Here is a 17,400-nt window from a genome sequence, read left to right on the forward strand (position 1 = left end):
CGCTGCCGGGGCTGCCCCCGGCGCTGCCTGAGCGCAGCGCAGCGCGCCCGCCGGCGGCTCCGCCAACGTCCCCGCCGGAGCCGGGCGGCTGCCGAGTCCCTAGCCCGACCCAGCCGCCCCGCTCCCGGCCGCTCCGCAGCCCCCCGCCCGCGCCGTCCGGAGCCAGCCCCCGCCGCAGGACCCGGCTGCCGCCGCCATGGCCGCCACCAACGGCCGCCCGGAGCGCGGCGACGGCTGCGGCGACGCGCAGGTAACGCGCGCGGGCCGCTGCCCTGGACTTCCCAGGGAATCAGCCATCCCGAGGCTTCCTAGGAAAAAGGAGCCGTCCCCAGGCTCCTAGGGAGCTGCTGGTCCCCTGGGCGGCTCTTGGTTGCGGTGGGATAAGACATAAGGAGCCTGCGTTGCGGCAAACAAGACGTAGGCTGCGCGGTGGGAACATAGGCCCGGTGAGGGCAGCGAGTGCCTGGCCCGGGGATAAGCACAGACAGAAGGAGCGTTTCCAAACGCTCCCGGACCTGCCCGGCCTTTCCCGTGGCTCCGCATTCCTAAGGATTTTTTTGGGGGGGAGGTCCCAATTTATGTTTGCTATGGGAAATGTTCGTCTGCCATTACACCTGAAAATTGCACAAGCACGTTGTAGTTCATTTTCATATCCCGGTGAAAACTGCCTCGCAAAGTCTTGCAATTTGGCTAATTTTATAAGTAGCCGGGGGCAACCTTGATTTCTATTATATTAGTTCTATATCGCATTGGTACTATTATTATATGTTTTATAGTATTATGTGTATTCGCATGAATAAAAAGGGAGAAAAAAGTTTTTATTTAAACAACAACCACCTTTAAAAGAAAAGTTGACTACTAAAAATATAGATTTTAAGTAAATGCTTTCTGTCAGTTACATTTGTGAAATTTATCAACTTTCAAAAGAAGTTTTCATTCACACCTAATGTGGGAAATTAGATTAAGAACAGAAAACAAAGCTAGATTGTTCATACTGTCTGTAACAGAAAACTAGTGGGCCAAAGTCTGAGTTGGAGATGTGAAGAAAGAGAAAACCAACGGCATCTGTATTTTAACCTGAAAACCAACTAGGGAAAAAAAAAGGTGCTGATTGAGATTTGGCAAAAGAATAATAATCCTGTTGACTCGCCCACGGCTTTTATATATGTTCAGCAAATACAGCCTTTTTAGTTATGACAGATTCTGTCATCTATATTATCAGTTATTTTAAAACACGCTAAATAGTTTGTGGTTATGAGTACTATCTGCTGATCATGGAAGAGTCCTATTAAACTCAGGATTGATTTATAATCCTAAAATTGTTCAGAAAAATAGTTAGAATTCCTTTGTATGTATGCTTTTGACGAAAGCTTCTGAATTTGAACTGCAAAAAACTTTTTAATGATTTTAAATTGATGAAAATTAAGTATATTTTCCGACAAATTGTGGTCCATATTCACCAGCAGTGGGAAAATCTGAAACAACAGGAAAAATGTTGTAATCTAGTTTTCTCTGTCTATACATCTTCAAGATATAATAGCAGTATAAGCCTGTTTGACATGAGATTTTTTTCTATCAAAAGTAGAATGGGGATCATTTTCTCTGACATGTAAAATGTCAATATAACACAATTTAAAAATAAGCAGTGATGTTATTTTGATTGAAAGACAAAAGAAGATACTGTGGGACCCGTAATTTTTATAGCAGGCTAAATGATAAAAATCATACAAACATACAAAATGTGTTTGAACAATAAAAGGGGGACCTCTAATTTACATATGCACTTGTTTTGTATTTGTAAAGAGAAGATACAAGCACTGGTGTATTTCACGAATACTGCTGTTGCCAGCAGAAGAGAACTTGGTGTGTGTGTGTGTGTGTGTGGAGGAGGGTCCTGCCTTCATAATTTTTTCACTCTAAACGTAGAACTCTATTTGACCTATTTGCTTTTGTTTGTTTTTCATGTACTGTTTGTTTGAAATAAAGTGAATTGATACATGTTTATGGTGCTTTAAAAATCCATCTTCTTGCATCTATCTCTAAGAGTGCTGGCTAGACTCTTGTTTCTAACTTTTGAAATGAATCAACAGGTGATTATTTTGTACTACTAAAAGAGACCTGAAAGCATAGAAAGAAATACACTAGTAGTGTATTTAAACTAGTAGTTAAAAACAACATCTGAAGCGAATGCCAGTTCTTCAGAGATCATAGCTTCAGAAGCAGTGTCACTGTAAGCTGAAGGTGGAAGTATAGATCAAGCTTAGCACATATATAAAAAAAAGAATTATTTGAGAGTTGCCTATAGTAGCAGGAGACTGAAGTCATAAGGATTTTTTTTCCAGACTAGCTTTTCTAAACAGAAATTAAAAAACATTTTTTTTCATGAAAACAGTATTAGGGTAGCACTACATTCTGCATAATTGCTGTTCTCTCTCACATACATGAAACAAAAATAATTGTAGGTAGAAATCCTCATGCCAGGCAAATAATGCATATAAATAAAAATAATATTCCATAAATGCATATAAATATACTATTTTTATTTATTTCTTCACCTTTATTTTCAAATTGGTAAAGAGCAAGGACCTTGGCTTCTTTTTTATTGTCTAAAGTAAGCTAAAAGAAATATGACAACATGCAAATATGTAAATTCTAGGAATATATTTTGAATTAAACCATTACCTTGCAGTAGTCTGCATGTGTCAGTTATGTGTCTCATGTAAATGGTTCCAACATTCAAGATTTTTGAATTTCTATTGTAATACCTTATCAAAGGCTGCCCTCTGTTATGTACTACTTTCACTTTTATATGCGCAGAGCAGTGCTTTAAAATATGAATTTTAAAGAATATCTGACACCACAAATAACTTTCAGTAAATAAAAATATACACACAATCTCATGCATATGCACTCTATGCATATATGTATATATACATAAACATAAGCAACAATGCAAAGAATAAAATATTTTTATCTTTTGGAATAGTGCAGTTTGCCTTCTGGCTAAACTCTGCATCAGTTGGCTTTTCCTTGTGAAAAATAAAATGTGAAAATGTGAAATTCATCAAGAAATTTGCTAGTAATTTCCATGATATTTTTGACTGCTAAATAAAAATGTAAGAGAGAAAATATGTTCTGTTGAGATTTGTAGTAATTATGCATTCTTATTGCAGCTTGGATTTTCACTATACAATTTCAAATTTTATAGCAAAAATCAGAAAACTAATATGAACAGTATTGGTTGAGCTTTTCAAGGTAGATGAATTTAGATGCATTTATATATATATATATATGTATTTTTTCTTCTCTCTGTTCACAGTAGACACACACTGGGGGGATTGTTAGTTTCAAGGTGCAAGTGCCACTTACAAACCCTAAAGGGCATTCTGCACACACAGTCATTTTGCAAGTTCAGAAGTTATAAATTAGATTATCATCTTGCAGTATAAAGGTATTAACCCCTCAAGTTGAATTCCAGAATTGAAATCCTAAGCTTTGTGATGGTTGTGGTGATTTTTATTTTTATATTTTCTTTAGGAAAAGTTGCATCCAAGAAACCTTATTCCAGAACTTTGTAGACTGTTTTATGGTTTAGGCTGGGTAACAGGAACAGGTGGAGGAATCAGCTTGAAACATGGGTAAGTAAAGATATAAGAAATTGAATATGGTGGTTATATAGAAAACATAGCTGTGCTTACTAGTTGGTAAAGGCATTTCAGTTCCATGAGGAATATTTGAAAATCAGAAGTAAGTTTGATTACTTACTTTTGAGGGAGAGGGAGAGATGAACAGTACCTTAACAATAGGGAAAAGGAGGTGGCTAATCTGAGTTAACCTTTGGGGTTTCTTCAGTGAGAAAGGGCAGCTTCAGAAAATGATTTTCCTTTTTTTTTTTTTTTTAATATCTTTTGAGATAGATAAATGGCCTTCAAGAGAGTCATTCATTTTTGCCTGTTCATTCCATTGACTACAGAGTTTAGATGATGAGTTTATACCAGGCACCCAGCTTTCAAGTGCCTGTGGTTAGGTGAGCTGGATAACTCACCCTAGACATATTGGGGAAATGCTGATTCCTTTAACAAGGGAATTAGTGTTCTGCTGTGGGGATGTCTACAGAGGTGTTCATGGCATATAGTTGAAGTAGGATAGGCAACAGCAAAACAATATTTGGTGTGCGCCTACTACTAAAAGCACAGCATTACTCTTCAATCATTGATGCCCCCATTCACAGTTTTGGAGTTTTTAAATGAATGAAGAGCTCCTCTTAGTGGCCACCAAGTACCACAGGTATTTTGTACAGCATATGGAATTCTGTCTGCAGTCAAATAATGTTGAAACACTAGCTTGACACTGCTTAATATCACATATTTCTGACAAACTTGCATGCAGACACAAACAAGTATTGCCATTCAAGTGTCCCTTATGAAATACAGGCTTGAAACACTAATCTTTGTGCTTTGCTGAGAGCTTTAGCAGGTCATTTCCCTTATCTGCCTATTTTTTTTGCAAACAAAGCAAGAGCAGTAATAATTAGAAAGTTCTTGTTTTTAAAGTTCTTTGCCTGTGGAATACCTATCTAATGATATTTTTTGATCAATAGCTAAATTTAATTTAGGGCAAAACAAATGTCAACGTTAGTACAGTTTTCCTCCACAGCTCTGTCACTTGGTTGCTCAGAGTATACTGAAATACATACCTGAGTTGGTACTGATGTATGTTACATGGTGTAGTATAGGAATTTGTGTGGCTGTACTCATTTTTACGTCCACAGTAGCAGATGCGTGTCTTATGTGTGTTTCAAAACAAATAACCATAACTGGACAAGTGGAAACTTCAGAGTTTTTGTATAGGATGTAACTAAAGCACAATTGAAAATTGCTTGAAATTCTAGCATTTTTCAGTAGACTGTTCATATGAACTACTTAAAATAAATACACCAATTTGGATACAGGATAGGATATTAAAAAACAAACCATTATTCTTTCTCAGGTGGTCTATATTTCAAGCTCTGGTTCATAATCAGATTTTCAGATTTGCACATTTAATTCCTAAAAAAACGTTCATAGAAAAATACATCTTTTATCAGTAACCAAATTGCTACTTGATTTCTCAATATACTGCCCTCTAAATCATCTTGCTCGTGCAAAGATAGGAAAACTAAATTAATGAAATGGCAATAACATAATACTCATGAACTAAAAAGTTACGAACATTAAAGCCACATCTTTATGTCCTTTATAACCTTTTTACCTATATAAAAAGTAGATCACCTTAACAGTTAGAATTTTTGAAAGGTGCCCTCTCGTCCAGAAGTATAAGCATCTCGTTCTCCTTAAAAAATGAATCTGTAACTTGAGTAACTATTCACTAGATGTCTCTCTGCTTCTGAAATTAATTCAGTGTTTTTGCAATTGAATAGTTATTACAGATACAAGGGAAAGCGATCTGATTTTTTTTTGCTGTTATCCAGAATATTTTACATGCCATCTTAAAATTATTTTTATCTAAATCCTTTTATATTCTTTTTTTTTGTGAACCTTGGAAGAAGCGATACACTTCTATTTAAATTTCAGTCACTTAATTGCATTGAATTAGTGTAAATTTTTTATCCTTTCAAATATATATATGCATTTAAAAACAATATATAAGCTAGATTGTTCCAATAAAAACACAAATATTGTCATTTTAGAATGCCATAGACTGTTAATACTACTTATGGATAGTTTGTGCAGATTTTTTTAAATAAGAATTTTGTGACTTTTTGGTGGGGACAGATCACTTATCTGCTTGCCTTTTCTTTTTTTCCCCCCACCATTTTTATTCTGAATTCTGTAAGTATGAGTCTGGAATTACTGCACAGAAAAGGGTGTTTTTGTGTGTGTTTTTCTTTATAGAAAAGATAAGGCTGTGCTTCCTACGCATGTTTTAGATCTCTTGGCAAGTCAAAAACACTATTTTGAACCCGTATAAGTTACAGAGATTTAACATACTCTTATGATCTGGTCATATTTTGGAAACCATTTACATGAGGATATGTAGTAGGAACAAGAAAATTAAGTTATCATGGATTGTATTTGCTATTTCTTTTTCAGAGAATCTAGCATTCTAATATCTATGCAGTTAAATGCTGGTTTTATATTTTTTTCCTTTCTGTAATTTTTCTTAGGAATGAAATCTATATCGCTCCCTCAGGAGTGCAGAAGGAAAGAATACAGGTATGTTGAGCTCTATTTTCATGTCAAAGTTTATCCTGAAGTTGATGAAGTTACCTTTATTTAGAGTTTTGTTTTTCCTTATGTGAAGTTTGAAATTTGTTATACTGACTGCTTTCTTGAAACAATTACGCATTTACCCACTGTTTAAGTACTCTTCTAGCATAGCAAGGCACTGTTTCAGCGATGTGTATAGATTTGTCTTGATGATTTTTTTGCTTAAAATTAATACAGAAGACAGATTTGAAAGCCATTAGACAGTTTTTTTTTTTTTTTTTTGCTGTCTGGATTCAGTTTCAGCTTGCTGTGACACATATCAAATTATGCATCAACACCTCTCTCCTGTTTATTTTCATTCAAGCAATTGCACAAATATTTCTTTGTCTCGATCTTCTCAGTAAAGAGAAAGTGACCTTGTCTGTATCAGTTCTTTTTCATATAAGAGCAAAGAATCAAGATATAAGTAGAGAGAAGATCGGGAAATTATAGCTTTTATGATACCAGGAACTCCCCCAGACTAGAATTATTTGTGGAAAGGATTTGTTGTTTCACATCTCAGAGTTAATGCAATGAAAAATGAAATGGATCTCTTTGCTAATAGAAACTTGAGGTTTTGCATAACACTTGCTAGGAGCGTTAGCAAGCTAGACAGGCAAAGGCGTAATATGGCAAGATGTGATATTCTTTTCTTTGCTGGCAGCAGCAGTGGATTGAGTGCAGTGAGCAAGGAGATCTCTTGCAACTCTATTTCCTGCTGATTTTGTAAGTAATTTCAAAGAAGAAAGCTTTTTTTTCCCCACGCTGAACAGTTCTGTGTATTCTGCACTATTACAAATACTTGAGTGATGGAAAGAGAACATTTGCAAAAAGCTCCTAAAGGCAAAATTAAGGAAAAAGAAGTTCTACAATTTAAATATATTTTATGTAGGTTTAATATATAGTCTTCATTGATTCTTTAAGAAGGAAAGAAAGAATATATCTACGTTTCTTTCTCTTAGTAAGTTAATTCTTTTTGTTAGGTGGATTGCATGTTACTTAGCTATAAACTCCCCCTTCCTATTATGTTTTACATTTGTGAACATTTACTTGACACAGTGATAGTAATTAGCACTAGAAGTGAGTATGAATGTGGTACATTATATCAAATTTTAAATTGCATTCTGTATTGACTGTATGGGAGGTGTTTATGTATATATACATACGTCTGTGTATAGTCTCAAGAAGGAAAAACAAAACAGTCTGGATCATCACAGTTTAAAATAATTTCCTTTTTCGCACAGCCAGAAGATATGTTTGTTTGTGACATAAAAGAACAGGACATCAGCGGGCCTCCAGCACACAAGAAACTAAAGAAAAGCCAGTGTACACCACTTTTTATGAATGCTTACACTATGAGAGGTATGTAATTAGTATTATGTTCACAGAATCAAAGTTCAGTATCAGGATTCTTTATGGAAATTATCATTGAATCATGAAACTGAACTAATTTGTACAAGAATGTGTAGAATGGGAGATAGTCCATGGTTACATCCTGTGAGGTACGTTCAGACTTTAACCTTCAGATTCGATAGTATTTCTGGTCATAGTTACAGCACCAATTTTTAGTGCAGTGTATTCATAGTTTGGGGGCCTGGAAAGAAGGTTACTACAGCTTTATACCAGCAGTTTTGCTTATTATTAGATCATTTTAAATGCTGCTTCTCTGGTCAAAGGTTCTAAAAGTATGAAAAGTATGAAACTTGCCTTTTGCTCAGAATTAAGTTGTCAGTTTCCAGTTTGGAGGCATCTGAGGTGTTGCAGAAAGCTCGTTTGTTGCAATTCTTTGTTACATTTAGGTAGCAGTATTGCCTCAATGTTCTTCACTTTTCTCTTCCAAGCCTGGACTGGATTAGAGTCCCTATGGATGGACAGCTGTAGAAAGTTTTTGTAGGGATTTAGGGAATCTCTTCTGATCTTCCTGTTCAATAAATTGATATATGTAGCCAAAGAAAACTCACTTTATATTTTTAGCAAGATTGCAGTTTTATCAATAAATTATAATTATGCCTCTTTCCTTCATGGCACATGGTGAAAATAACAATAATTTTTCAGATAATTAATCGATAATTTGGGAAGTATATCTGCATAACAAGATGTTAAAAGCCTCTAAATTTTCTCCTCACAAGTAAACTTGGTAATTCTTTAGAATCTTAGGACACTGATAAAGTTAGAGTGTTTCAGTCACTACAATATATAATGAAACATAAAAATAGTGTTTGTCCTCAAATTGGTACTAGAAGTTGATATTGGTGTCCTAAAATGATTCATAATTATCCTTCATAGATGAGTGGTTATTTCCTAACTTTCTTTAAGTTGCTATATATTTTCTCCCTCAAAAAGAATAAGCAACATTTGCAAAGGTGCCTGGTCATAGGAAAAAGATATATGAATAAATTATTCTTAATAGATTTTTTTAAAAAAATTAATTACAAAATAATTCATTTTTGCCTTTTTCTTATCTTAGGAGCAGGTGCAGTGATCCATACTCATTCCAAGGCTGCTGTTATGGCTACACTTCTTTACCCAGGGAGTGAATTCAGTATTACCCATCAGGAGATGATAAAAGGAATTCAGAAGTGTACTTCGGGAGGACATTACCGGTATTTCCATACATACATATAAATAGAGATTTATATTTAAGAGCAGAAAGCATGCTATTTGATCACTTGTATAAATCAAACTAACAGATGACAAGTAATTTAAGTCGTGTGCATTAAAGTATGTAATATATAAAGTATTAGAAATAAGAAATAACATGACGTCAGTAATAAATCAGTCACTGGCTTCCCCTGAGAAGGTCTCATCCTATAGAAGAGAACAGAGATAAAATCTTGTAATGTCAAAGTTACTGCGGTCTGTGGAACTACAGAAAGAGCCAGAATAAATAGCCATGTCCTGACAAAAATCTCAAAAACAGAGTCATTAGCACATCTATACAAGGTTAAGCTGATACTTTAGCCAAGCAATGTTAGGTTGGATTGATAAAGAGCAAACTGCATTTGGGTGGACTTCACAAATTGTTGCCTGTGCTATTTTAGGGCAAGTTAAGAGAGTAGAGGATTTCAGATTTTTACTTGACAGACTTTGAAAGAAAATTCAGAGTAAACAGCTCATTAAAGACTATGTTAGTACCTTTCAAAGATGCACTTTGAGGTAAGTGCTGAGTTATTCCAAATTATCTGTGATGGCTTGTTTTGAGGACTCCACCCGTGGAGTGTTGAATTGAGACCAGCAAACAACATTTATATAATATATGACAAGTAGATGAAAAATTGAAATGCTAAATTCTTTCCACTTTTTGATGTTACTATTTGTAACTAACAATTGCCATTTGACAAAGGAGCCAAATGTTTGGTTTGAGATATTATGCTAGGCCATTTTCAGAGTTTTGGTTGACTTGCCAGCTTTACCTTCTTCTCAGCATTAACATTTATGTTTTTAATATGGCAAAATGTCCAACCATATGCTGAATTGTCTAAGCAACTGGTGTTAAAAATCAGGACCAATTTCCTATTTTGGATTTGCATTCTGAATTCTCAAACATTCCTAAAAGTTAGTCAGGACATTTTCCATATCTTCACATTCTGCTTTGTCACCCTTTTAATTCAAAAGAAAAACTAAAAGAATCAAAGTTTCTCATAAAGGTGGTTGCCACTACGTCATTTTTGTCTGATTCACACTCTACTGTCTTGTCTCGTATAAAACAGGAATTCAAAGAAATAGAAGCTTTCGAAAAGGTATTAAGAGTACATTGCTTCTAATTAGATAAACCTTTTCTGGAAGCTATCTAGGAAAATGTTACAGATAGGATAATCAGATTTATTCCATGGACCAAATATGATTCCAGTGAAGCCATAATAGCGTTACCTTCAACTTTAGAAGAAATAGACCCATAGGAAAAAAAAAAAAAAAAGTTGTGAAAGTCTTGCCCTCAAACCCTCCCAAGATATTTAATAGGGAAGCTTGAGAGAACAAGCTCTTGTTTCAGTAAAATACTCCATTCCTGTTTAGTCTAACCTATTGAGTCTTCTGTGGCCTCTATGGGTATTAGTTTTTAAAAATCTATGGTATGATTAGGAATCAGTTAATGGTGTTAATACATGCTATCCATCTAAAGCAAGATGTAGGGTAATGTGAGGTTCTTCCAAACTCATGCCCAAACACAAAACAAAATTTAGGAAACCAATCCCTTACCTATTCTGGCCTCATAAGTAACAAACACTACAAATCTAACTTGAAAGACCACATCATATGAGATTCCAAGGAAGTCTACAAACATTTCATTTACTTCATTCATTCTTTTTATAGATATCCTTGGGAAAGTATCATTATTTAAAAATGTAAGGGATCAGATTTTATTTTTTGTAAATATCTAACACAAAGTATAAGCTGTATTATTTTTAGCATTGTTTCCTATCTGTTTTTTTTTTTTTTTTAAAGTTCTATTAGCATCTACCTATGAAATATCTATGTGATCTTGATGATAAACCTTAACTTGAACTGGGGATTTATTAAAACTATTTAAACAAGTTTCTGCCAGTGTTAATTAAGGTTCAAACAATGCCAAATATCCCAATCCTCCTTCACAAGAAACTATTAGGCAAGTTCCACTGAATAACGTGCATCATCTTGTCTTTGGAACTGGGGTTCTCAAGCTCTCTTAACATCACATATAGCCCACCAATCACTCTATCACAGAAGACAGTTTATTTTTCAAGTGTTGACTCTTCACTCTATATGCCTTAGCAGGACAATCTTATTTCCAGGGGCTTTTTGGACTACCTATTTTTTTTTCTGCTCTCCAGCAGAGTCCCATTTCCTTCTTCATGATGTGATTCTTTTAAATAATTTAATCTGAGATCAAGCTTGTAGATTATGCCAATACAGGATGAAGAAATTCAGAAAAAAAAAATTGCCAAGGGAGTACAAAGTGGTGATATGTGAACAAAACAGCTAAACGTATTACATTAAAGTTTTATTTTCTTTTGATGCCTTGAGTATGGTTCAGGTGTTGCAGGCATACTGTAAGTTTGGGAGCTGAAGATATTGCTGAGAGCTTGTATGTCACAGTGTGACTCACAACAGAAGAGCTTCAAGTCACTAGTGCTGAGACTCTGTTAACAATGTAACAACTCTGTAAGCAATCAAAGAAGAATCCCCCTTCACAGGGGAAATGCTTTCAAACACATCACTTCTTAAGTGCACAAACTCCTCTTTCTGTTTAGATATGATGATACACTGGTGGTTCCCATTATTGAGAATACACCAGAAGAAAAAGATCTCAAGGAAAGAATGGCACGTGCAATGGAACAATACCCAGATTCTTGCGCTGTTTTGGTCAGACGTCATGGAGTTTATGTATGGGGAGAAACATGGGAAAAAGCCAAAACAATGTGAGTATAATTTAGGAAGATTATATCATTTGTCACTACATCTTCAAAATATTAATGAGTTGAAACCTGTGTGCCCCTTCCCACATGAAACCTGCAGGCATTCTCTGCTTTTATATAATACCTTTCAACTGTTTGTAGTCTTCACTAGTCCCTTTTGCTTTGGGAAATTCAATTGCTGATGGAAATGGAGAAAGTCAGGAGCTTGCAACAAAAATGCTGAGTGCCAGAGTGTCTTTGCTGACTTTCCCATATCAGAGTTGTAGAAATGAACAAAAATAGAGTCCTGTCCTGTCAGACCGTAACATTGGTGATACAGAGCTCAAGAGAAAAAAAAAGCCATTTTCACAGAACATGGTACTGCTTATACCTAACTTTACATTTCTCTTTTTTCTCCTATTAATTTTAAGGTGCGAGTGTTATGATTACCTGTTTGACATCGCAGTGCAGATGAAACAGCATGGGCTAGATCCTTCAAAAGATCCATCAGGAGAAAATGGGATCCTGTAAATGACAACATTTATATTCAGGTGTGAATTTATTTGTAGAAATTAAAAGGGGTCAATATGGAGGGAGAAACTACAGGCTCTGAATTCCCAGGCAGATGAGACACTTGAATTCTGCACCTCTCCCCTCAACCCCCAGCCCTAGCTCTATTATCATTGCAGCTGTACCTGTGCCTAAAGTAATGCTCCCTTAACTATAAATACATATCCTTTTGTGGCACTGCAAGGTAAGTATATCCTGCATATATTTTAACAATCATGTACTGCACAGAATGCACTTCATTTGCATCTTTTAAAACTAAAGAATCCCAAGTGTTACAAGAAAAAGTCAGTGAAGTAAAGAGACTCCAGCCTAGGAAGTTAATGTATACAAAGATACCTGAACTTTCATTCTTTAGGTATTTTCATTCTTTAGCTAGATCAGGCATCAGCTGCAGTTTCTCTCAGTGCTGACGTTTTCTCCTTATTTGATGACTTTTTTCCTTCATCAGAAATGACTAGTTGGGGCTTAAATAAGTTTCATTGATTAGTGTCATGTATTTGCTTTGTACAGCAATGCTACCAAGAATTTGTTTTCTTATGTAGCAGCGATCATTTCATAAACTTCCCAGAACCAATATTTTTAAAAGCAAATATATAATATGATCAGGCAGCACATTAGATAACTGATGGAGGAGGATCTCTGAAAGTTCTCACATAAGCTTTGTTCAGCCCAGTATGGCAAAACACAGTAGTAGCGTGATGCTTCGGTTTGGGGCACCTCTTCCTGAAAACCTGAGAGAGCTTGAAGATAGCAGTGCCGGCATAAAGGAGCTGCTAGACTAAACTCATGGTCTAATTAAACAGGATGGGCTAACTCATTGCACGAAGTTGGCCCATCAGATAATTCTGTCCACCCACCACACTTGCATCAGAAGAGATGAAAACTGGTTGCTTAGGCAGCACAAGCAGAGAACAGCAGTGCTCGGAGCCCTAGCACAGGAGGAGGAAGCAGTGGGACAGGAGACTTGCTGTCAGATGAGTTTCTGCATGATCAGATATTTGGAGGGCTGCCACTGCATTCAGGGATGAAGACACTGCCTACCACACCTGCACAGAGCTACCATGCAGCCCTGGAGACAGGGACCAAAACTGATCTTCAGCCCCTGCAGTTGAAAAGGTTGGACTGGCATGATAGCATTAATATCCCTTTACTTTTTCCTTATACAAGTATAGCTTGTTTCAGAATTCCTTTTCCTATTTTTTTTCTCCCCCAGGATTTTCTCCTTGCATCGTTTCGGCAGCTCCAGGTTCCATGTCACACCACTGAAACAGGAGGGGGCGCTGTTAGACTCGCCGCCTTGGCCAACGCTCCCCATCGCTCCCGACGATCAAAGAGAAAGAGGAGAGCTGAAATGAAGAAAGTCCTGAGCAGTCGTTTCTCTTTATGAATACTGTCAAAGACTGCAGTGGGAGAAATGAAAATTCGGATGCAAAGACTGTCTTTGAAGAAAGCTATGCAGAATTAATGTGACATTTTGTTTGCATATTTTAAAAATTCATATTTCTTGATTGTGATCCTCTGCTAGATGGCTTAATTTACTCTGGATCTCTAAAAGAAAGAAATAGGCTTTAAACTTTTAGATCACTCTCACCTTAAGTTAGATATAAAGCATAGGTTGAACTCTGATTCAGTTATACGATCTTAAGATTTGTGAAATTCAATATATGTATTTTTAATCCTCATTTAACTGTCATTACAGGTAGTAGTCGATGTAATTTTATAGCTTGCGTTTGCGAATTATAACTGAGAAGAATGCTCTGGGTCTTGTCTTTTTTTAAACCTTTGTAAATCCTTGTCCTTTCAATAAGATTATAAGACTGTTACGATTCTAAAACACTTTAAAATGTCCTACAATTACCCAGCCTAAAGTAGATTTAATCTAGCATTATGATTCCAATAGGAAGCTCATTAGTCTCACATATTTATGTGTTTTACTTATGTATCTTCTTTCAAAACCTTATGGAATGGCCCCCAGCAGAAGCCATCAGAGCCTCAGTTGGCCAGCTTTATGACTGAATGTTGAGGATGACATGAGAGCCTGTCGGCCAACGTGCACTGCCAGAGGGAGAGCTCTTGTTTTCCATCTTGTTTTCTGCTGGGGGCCATGCATTCTCACCACTTCCTTTGCATCCTCCCTGGCACTTGTTTGAGCTTCCATGAGGTGAATTAATTCATTAGCCTAAGAGAAAACTACTTCAAGGGGGAACAAACAAAATTATATTGTTTCCTGGTCAGGCACTGATAAGTTGGATCAGCTCAGAGGTTGCTCCAAAGAGTACCAGAGATAAGATAAAAGTGGAGATGGCTAAAATGGGATAGAAGAACAGGGAGACCATTCCCCTTTTGATAGCAATAACTATTTAACTTACCCAGCTGTTTGTGGGAATGCATCCTCTACATAGTTTGCTAAAACAAGCCAGAAAAAAAATCTTATTTCTCTTCCATTAATAGCATTAACTTGCTTTAGTTATGGGTGCCAGACTACTGGATATAACACAACATATACTTTTGGCATACTGGTAGTTGTGTTCCATGCTGAAATCGCACAACACACACATTATTTTGACTTGGTGATGATTTGTGTGCCCATGTAACAGTCTGGCTTTGGAAAAAGTCATCTGCTGTGAAGCATCATGATGTAAACTAAGTGCCTTTTTTTGTATTTCCTTACACAATTTAGGTAGGCAAACATAGCTTTTTTTTTTTTTTTTTTTTTTTTTTTGCTATTCATTTTATCTTCTGACCTTTGCTGGAATATAGCCAATCAAAAACTGAAGGAAGAGTGTGTCCCACCAAGCTCATTACTGCTTCATTATTTATCTGACATGCAGGTGGATTCTGAGCTTAAAAGCAATTGTCTTTTCTCAAATGCTCAATCTCTTTCTTAAAATTCATAGAGAAAAGTAATATTCAGTGCTGTGCTGACACACCAGGAGGTGTCATTAAGAGCTGTGTCTTGTAACCCTTAAGCATGTTTACTTTCCCTGGTGAAACTGGGGATGTGCCTGCAACATGCAACCTTTAAAGCATGTGCAGGGGGGCTTAATTCTTATGAACAATAGTTATTGTTGGCTTACTTCAGGTTGTTGACTGTATTTTTAATTAACATTTTGCATAATTATGCATTTATTTGTCAGTGATAAATGTTTTGCAGTATCTCTGTATTCTGTGATGGTATATGGATTGCAGGAGAGACTTGCTTAAAAAAATGGTGGTTTTTAGAACAGGTTGTGCATTGAGGTATGCTGCATACTGTGCTGCTCAAGTCAGGCACAAATCACACCCAAGTGAGCTCTTAATCATTTAAGCATTGCACTTTCCTTAATATTTTTCCTAGGAGTCCTGCTTAACACAAACAAGTTAAAACACACCAATACTATCCATTATGACAATCCACTTATTGGTGCAATCTAGTTGCCATCTATTGATTGGGACCTTTGATACTTTCTTTAAACTGCCAGATCTCTGTTAAAAGTGAATTTCTGTGGTATTCTGATGATGCTGTCAGAATAGGATATAATTATATCTTCCTGTGATAATATGTTTTGTAAGTAGGAAAAAAAAAGGTTTTTCTGCTTCTTGATGTTTTGGTCTATGTGCATATTGAAAAACTACAAAAGAAGACTCAGGGAGAAGTATTTTTTGCCAAATATATTCCTCTAGGGTCATATGTTATTTATATTCACTTCCTTACCCAGATACAATCTGTAACTCTCTTCTTTCCAAAATCAGTACAAAATTCAAATTTTGTGTGGTAATTATTAGATTGCTTTACATGGGACTTTCAGATGCTATTAATGCCCATTTAGTGGTATGGAAATAAACTAAATACACTGTCCTCATATCTGCTTACAGGGACCCTCAAAAAAAGGAATCCATGAAATCACAACCTTGTTATAAGCTTGTGACATGGTTGCTGCTTCCCAAAGTGTTCAGGAAGTTTTACAGTCCAGCCCAATTAATTACATAGAACAAAAATGTTAAAGTTCCCTAAATGAACTAAAGCTTCCAAGCTTCTATCATACGGAAATTTAGACCACCTTCTGATGTGAATTGTAGCCACAGCAAGATATTTTTTATCTGCATCACAGATAAGTTTAGTATCAGCAGATAGTATTATGCAAAAGGCACATAATTCCCATTTCAAGTGGCTCGTCCAAAACACTAAATAAGTTCCGATGTTTCTCAATAAAAATAATTCCCAGCAAATAAGTTAAAAGGATTTTTAACTTATTTTAAGCAACAACAACAACAAAATCCAGATAGCAAACTTTTAAATTTTTTGTCTTCAGACTTTTCCGACATGTGCTAGATTGTGCAAAAGCACTTAAAAAGTAGCAGCTGGCTGATGTGTGATACCAAAAATGGACTAAACATGTTCAACTAGATGTGATTTAATTCGCAATCATAGAAATTCATATTGCCTGAATAGCATTTGCAAACACCCACTCTCTCTCTAGGTAGGTACTTTTTTTTTTTTTTTTTTTTTTTTTTTTTTTAAAGATATTGTGCTATTGTACTAGCAAGTTTCTCTCATCTGTGACAGATAAAATTACAGAGTTTAATCTCCAGAAACTAGCTCAACAAGAATTTATTTAAATAGTTGGGCATAAATTCTCTCTCATAGATGAGCCTCAGATTAGCTCCGATTTCTCTAATGGTAATTTCTGGTAATTACAAGCAGAATACACTGGATATAGAAGAAAGAATAGGTCTTATATTTAAAGCAAAGAGCTGGAAGTCTAGATTCTGTGGCTGATTCAAGTGTTACCTTAAGGTCATGCCTTGAACAGTTCACTTTGATGGGAGTTTCAAAAGAGCCTGAATGAATCAGGTACTACCTATATCCCACTGGAGCGTCGGATTCTGGGGTTTCATTAAGCTCCCCTGGTACTCCCAGCATTTGGCATTACCTCCATGCGTCTCCATCCGGAAGGGGAGAAGCTGGAAAGGGGGCTAGTGTGGTGGTCTCCAGGCCATTGCTAGCATGTTCCAGACAGACATCAAATGCCTGCCTTTCCCACTCTCCATCCCTGAAAAAAAAGAGCTCTTACACAATAAAACCATAGCTTTTAAGAATAAGATTGCCACACAATAACATCACCTGGTGCTGCATTACAAAAGCAAGAAATCAAGAAGCGAGCTTTCCTGCTGACTCAGATTTGCACATTAACACTAGTGTAACTACAGTGTCACAGCCTTTGCCACTT

The 17,400-nt window shown here is 36.2% G+C and overlaps 1 protein-coding gene across 1 annotated transcript; it reads left to right on the forward strand.

Moving 5' to 3' along the window:
- The first annotated feature begins 169 nt into the window (after positions 1–169).
- On the forward strand, positions 170–13,684 carry APIP (APAF1 interacting protein). Its single transcript, XM_088525724.1, has 8 exons — positions 170–250; positions 3,538–3,638; positions 6,167–6,215; positions 7,493–7,610; positions 8,716–8,851; positions 11,477–11,644; positions 12,052–12,172; positions 13,429–13,684. Exons 1-7 carry the CDS (start codon positions 197–199, stop codon positions 12,149–12,151), a joined length of 726 nt encoding a protein of 241 aa, XP_088381850.1. The 5' UTR covers positions 170–196; the 3' UTR covers positions 12,152–12,172; positions 13,429–13,684.
- The last annotated feature ends 3,716 nt before the right edge of the window (positions 13,685–17,400 follow it).

This window comes from Tinamus guttatus, unplaced genomic scaffold, assembly GCF_059628265.1.
Source record: "Tinamus guttatus ecotype Peru unplaced genomic scaffold, ASM5962826v1 Tinamus_guttatus_pri_ptg000240l, whole genome shotgun sequence".
NCBI lineage: Eukaryota > Metazoa > Chordata > Aves > Tinamiformes > Tinamidae > Tinamus > Tinamus guttatus.